General features: G+C 41.9%; 1 protein-coding gene across 1 annotated transcript in view; it reads right to left on the bottom strand.

Moving 5' to 3' along the window:
* Positions 1-5378: 5378 nt before the first annotated feature.
* Positions 5379-6000, bottom strand: part of ttc27 (tetratricopeptide repeat domain 27) — a 209791-nt gene continuing 209169 nt past the window's right edge. The window contains exon 20 of the mRNA XM_068045342.1: positions 5379-5634. Coding sequence (XP_067901443.1) covers positions 5512-5634 — 123 coding nt within the window. The 3' untranslated portion in view covers positions 5379-5511. The remainder of the gene's footprint in view (positions 5635-6000) is intronic.

Genomic DNA, 6000 nt, shown 5'->3' with positions numbered 1-6000 from the left:
TGCAGTGATGTCCTGGTACTGAGATGATTGACCTCCAGCAACCACAACCATCTTCCTTTGTGCTCGGTATGGCTCCAATCAGTGGCATGTTTTCCCCCAGATTCCCATTGACTCCAGTTTTGCAAGGGTTCCTTGATGCCATACTTGGTCAAATGCAGCCTTGATATCAACGGCAGTCACTCTCATCTTACCTCTTGAGTTCAGCTCTTTTGTCCATGTTTGGGCCAAGGCTGTAATGAGGTCAGGAACTGAGTGGCCCTGGCAGAACCCAAACTGAGCAACGGTGAGCAGGTTATTGCTGACTAAGTGCTGCTTGATAGCGCTGTCGACGACACCTTCCATCACTTTGCTGATGATCGAGAGTAGACTGATGGGGCAGTAATTGGCTGGGTTGGATTTGTCCTGCTTTTTCTATACAAGACATACCTGGGCAATTTTCCACATTGTCCGGTAGATACCAGTGTTGTAGCTGTACTGGAATAGCTTGGCTAGGAGTGCGGCCAATTCTGGAGTACAAGTCTTCAATACTATTGCCGGAATGTTGTCAGGGTCTGTAGCCTTTGAAGTATCTAATGCCTTCAGCCGTTTCTTGATATCACATGGAGTAAATTGGATTGGCGGAAGACTGGCATCTGTGATGCTGGGGACCTCAGGAGGAGGCAGAGATGGATCATCCACGTGGCACTTATGGCTGAAGACGGTTGCAAATGCTTCAGCCTTGACTTTTGCACTGATGTGCTGGCCTCCCCCAGCATTGAGGATGGGGATATTTGTGGAGCCTCCTCCTCCTGTTAGTAATTTAATTGTCCACCACCGTTCACGACTGGATATGACGGGACTGCAGCGCTTAGATCCGTTGGCTGTGGGATCACGTAGCCCTGTCTATCATGTGCTACTTACGCTGTTTAGCATGCATGTAGTCCTGTGTTTTAGCTTCACCAGGCTGACACCTCATTTTTAGGTATGCATGGTGCTGCTCCTGGCATGCCCTCCTGCACTCTTCATTGAACCAGGTTGATCCCCAGCTTGATGGCAATGGTAGAATGTGGGATATGCCAGGCCATGAGGTTATAGTTTGTGGTTGAAAACAATTCTTTTGCTGATGACCCACAGCGCCTCATGGATCCTCTGTTTTGAGTTGTTAGATCTGTTCGAAATCTATCCCATTTAGCATGGTGGTAGCAGCACACAACACGATGGATGGTATCCTCAATGTAAAGACGGGACTTCATCTCCACGAAGACATTGCAGTGGTCATTCCTACCAATACTGTCATGGACAGATGCATCTGTGACAGCTAGACTGGCGAGGACGAGGTCAAGTCGGTTTTTCCCTCTTGTTGGTACCCTCACCACCTGCCGCAGACCCAGTCTTGCAGCTGTGTCCTTTAGGACTCGGCCAACTTGGTCAGTCGTGGTGCTACTGAGCCACTCTTGGTGATGGACATTGAAGTCCCCCACCCAGAGTAGATTCTGTGCCTTTGCACTCTCAGTGCTTCCTCCAAGTGGTGTTCAATATGGAGGAGTATGGATTCATCAGCCGAGGGGGCAGTAGATGATAATGTCTCATCAGAAAGGCAGCACCTCAGAGAATGCAGCACTCCCTCAGTACTTCACAGGAGTGTTAGCTTAGATTACATGCTCTGGGATGGATTTTGAATCCTTCATTCTTCTCCCTCAGAGGCAAGAGTGTGACCACCGAGGCAAGGCTGACACCTTACTAGGGGACTGAACCTACACGTGGACTGAACTTGTTCCCAAATGCAGTTGCCAGCATTTTGATTTGAGATATTTCTTTTGCTTTTTCTCTTATTTAACTTCTGTAAATCAAAACAGCTTCTACTAACGTGTTTCCTAAGGAGAATAGTAAGAGAAGAAATAGGTTGATTGTGGAACGGAAGCTGGCTATTACCAGAGAAAATACGAACAGCAGTGTTTTGTTCACATTCCTTTCCCGCCTTCCCCGCACACAGAGGTAGAGACAGAACCAGGCTACATTATACCACTACTCACGCTGGCCAAGTTTTCAGAGAAAAAAAAATATAGTTCCTGGATTTCTGTAATTCTAATTACCAAGTATGACCTGCTGGGAGAAAATGTACCACAGGTGAAAATCTGAGCCATCACGTTCCTGGAATGACTATTAAACTCTAGGGTAGACATTCCAGAAACATAAAGCACCAGACCCTCAGCTGTGATATCTCCCCCTTAATAGGGTGATTGCGTCACACACAAACTTGTAAATGTTGGGCAATCTGTTTTGAAATGATTGTTTTTTTCAGTCAGTTTACTTTGCATGGATCATCCTGATGAAAGGTGTGTTACAGCAGGTTTGAAAGATTTGTTGCACAGAATAAGTTTGCAGCATTAAGTCAGAATCATGAAAACCCCTCAATTTCACTCAGTCTTTTAAAAAAAAAAAAATTGAGCTCTTTAACTCTCAGCACACCACATACCTGAAGGGCTTGGCAGGTGATATCTTCTCTGGTCTCTTCCTATTTCATTCTGTGGTCTGCCTGCTAAGGCTCTTCAGTTCCATTATTCCCATAGTCCCTACAAGGATGTGCACAATTTTCACTGATCACCTCTCCCCCGTACAGCTTGGCCCAGATCAGGAACTTGTTGCACAAAAAATATAAAAATGCAATTGCTCACCCATACCAAAACCATGGCTCAGTATATTGCCATGGTATTGTTCTGCTTTACAAAGTATCCTGTTGCCTTTGACGTAACTGAGATGCAAGTCCTAGAGAGGCTGAAATGACTCAAAAGTAATAAATCCTCAGGGTTAGATGGTATTTACCCCAGAATGCTGAGACTAGCAAGAAAAGTTGTGAGGTATTGATGGTCATTTTAGTCACTAGACATCACTGAGGTACCAGTATATGAAAACAGACTAATGTGGTGTTCTGCTTTCAAAAACAGTGATGAAACAGGCACAGAAACCAAAATCTTAGTTCAAATTCATTTAAATGGATTTTATCAGAGTAAACTTGAGGACTATCTGTGCCAAAACCTAATAAACAACAATCAACACTGAATAATATGGGAAACCCTTCTTGACTTGTTTGAGGAAGTGACAAAGCAGGTCGACTGTGGAAAATTGATGGGGCATTTCGACTTCCAAAAGATGTTTATCCAAGTTCACATGGCTATTAGTGATAAGTTGAACTCAAAGCTGTGGGCATTCAAGTAAAACCATTGTTGCTGGTTTAAAATCCTTCAATTCTCGATCTCACATCATCATGAGAACACTGTAAGCACAATGACTGCAATGTTTGAAGAAGGCCCACCATCAACGTCTCGGGAAAATTTGGGTGTGGCAATAAATACAGCCTTGTCAGTGTCACCCACATCACAAGAACAAATAACTTTGAGAAAAGGATAAGAAATTGACTGAAGCCTAGAAAACTATGGGTTCTTGTTAGAGGAGTTATTATATCAGGATGAGGGAAGACCACAAGCAGAACATGACCATGAGCAGAGCTTGGTCTCTTACAGTGAAAGTTTCTGGTTCTTATCTCTTCACATTTGATTTGGGTGGGCAGTTGGGGGATATAAGCGTAGAATTCCAAATTAAATATAATGGGAATTGCACTCCAATTAGGTAGCAAAGTAACCAACAAGGTCATGTAGTAACTTGAGAATCATGGCAGCGGCATGATGGAGTTACATGAGTTACCAGCCCTGCAGTGGGGTGGAGGGGGTGTGGGGTGCTGTTGGAATTGTGTGCAAGGGGGAAAGAGGTTGCAAGCTATCACAACAAATTGCATTTATATAACTACTAGCTTCAGAATGACCACCCCCAGGATCCAGAAGGCAGGAGAATGATACCAGTACGTGTGCTGCATATACACTTTTGAGAGGGAACTGAGCTGAGACATACTGATTACTTCACATGTGCTAAATGTCTAGCGACTGAATCTCTTCAAACAGGAAACTGTCAACTTGAAGGTGACAGATCTAGGATACCTCACGGACTTCAATGACTTCCTTAACTAGACTAAAGATAGCTTTGAGGCAACAAATGAAGTATCTGGTTCTATTTCTACCCTATTCCACCTTCTGTGCATTATAGCTTTGTGGTTTGTAGGACATTAGTACTGCAGAAATAGCTGCTATATTTGCTTGAGTGGCAATAGTTATAGCCCTTTAAAAGTAATACATGTCTGAAGTGCTTTGAGACTTTTTAGTGCGATGAAGGCACTTACAAATACGAGTTATTTCATCTTTAACCCACCAAGCACATGTCAATTAGGCTAAGCGTTTGCCTAAGCAAAATTAGGTGATAATGGAATTTCTTTTAAGGCAGAACAGTTTGAGATTATCATTTTAAGAGCAATTTGTTTAACCTCACTTCCAACTCTCCCCAGAGATTGGCTAAAAATACCTGTGAGTTCAGAAAGAAAATAATAGCAATCCCTGTACAGGACACATCTGTGGATTAAGCTCCAGTAACATGCCTGTTATTGCTTATAATGACTGTTATTAGAGTATTCTTAATGCCCATTCAGCTAAACATTCATGAGAAAAGCAACTACTGACGTGAAAGCTAAATTCACCTCGAGCTTCCTACATTACACAACTGTTGTACTGAGCTAGAGGTTAGGTTAATGCATTAAAGCAGTCACTTTATTCAATATAACTATACTATCTGAATACACCTCATTCTACAAAAGGCCAAACTTCCCTCTCAATTGTCACACTTTATGTAAAAGCTCAGGCTGCATCTCACAGCCAACTTAGGGCATTTCACTATGTTAAAAGTGCTATATAAATGCAATTTGTTGAGGCAGCTTGCAAACTCTTTCCCCCTTGCACACAATTCCAACAGCACCCCACCCCACTGCAGGGCTGGTAACTCATGTAACTCCATCATGCCTCTGCCATGATTCTCAAGTTACTACATGACCTTGTTGGTTACTTTGTTACCTAATTGGAGTGCAATCCCCATTATATTTAATTTAGATTTCTATACTTAAATCCCCCAACTGCCCACCCAAATCAAATAAAACCTAATAATGTCCCAACTATATGTGAGACAAAACACCACAACCTTAAGAAGGGTGGTATCTCTCACTGCCTACATACAGCGTCTGAACTTCAAGGTAAGATATCCATTGACTGCTGAGTGTCTTAGGATGTCCTAAGGATATGATAAGACACTATATAAATGCAAGCTCATTGTTTCCTTTGTGTTTTTAATGTAAAGACTGGACTGTGCTGCTCGGTTTACATTTAAGAATTTTCTAGGAAGCACATTGAAAAAAAAAATCCGATGACCCTGTTTGAAATTTGGTGAGGCAATTCAATCCTTAGTCACTTGAATTTAAAAAGTGAACAATACAAAATATACCAGAAAGATGAAAAGACAAAGTGTCATCCTAATATCAATGTGTATAAAAGGAATATTTTATTGATTATTAACATATATCTAGTGTAACAACTCCTTACAGCTTTACAGAGAATGACGATCTCCCGTCACTGGTATCTCATCACTTCTTCCATTTCCTCATGATTGATTCCTCAGCTGGTTGCTAAGGTCTTGCAGCTCCAGAATTAAGTTGTCCATTGTTGTTTTCTCACCACCTAATTCACTCTGTATTTCACCTGTAATAACGTCGGTGTAAAGTTGCTGTAACAGAAAAGGCCGAAAACAAAAAAAGAAACACCAAAAAGTTAAGGACCAGTTTATTATTCTCACTTTGACTGTTTCATCTGTTCATTCAACAGTTATTTCTAACCCGGTCCCTTAAATCTATCTTTCACTTCTTACAAACAACATCAGGATTAGTTACAATTAGGAAGCAGCATTAAATTTCATCAATGCTGCATTGCCAAATAGCTATCAGCCAGCACCACAGCTGGGTTTTTAAATAATGCTGATGCTTAAAACTGATACATCTGAAAATGTTACTTGAATAAACCTACCTGTTATAATCCAAGTCCTGTTTTCATTTCTGACCCACTCAGATGGTAAAATGCTTAACATTTACCCAAG

This window comes from Heterodontus francisci, chromosome 13, assembly GCF_036365525.1.
Source record: "Heterodontus francisci isolate sHetFra1 chromosome 13, sHetFra1.hap1, whole genome shotgun sequence".
Lineage (NCBI taxonomy): Eukaryota > Metazoa > Chordata > Chondrichthyes > Heterodontiformes > Heterodontidae > Heterodontus > Heterodontus francisci.
The sequence above is the reverse complement of the archived record's forward strand: the minus strand, read 5'-3'. Positions and strand labels throughout refer to the sequence as shown.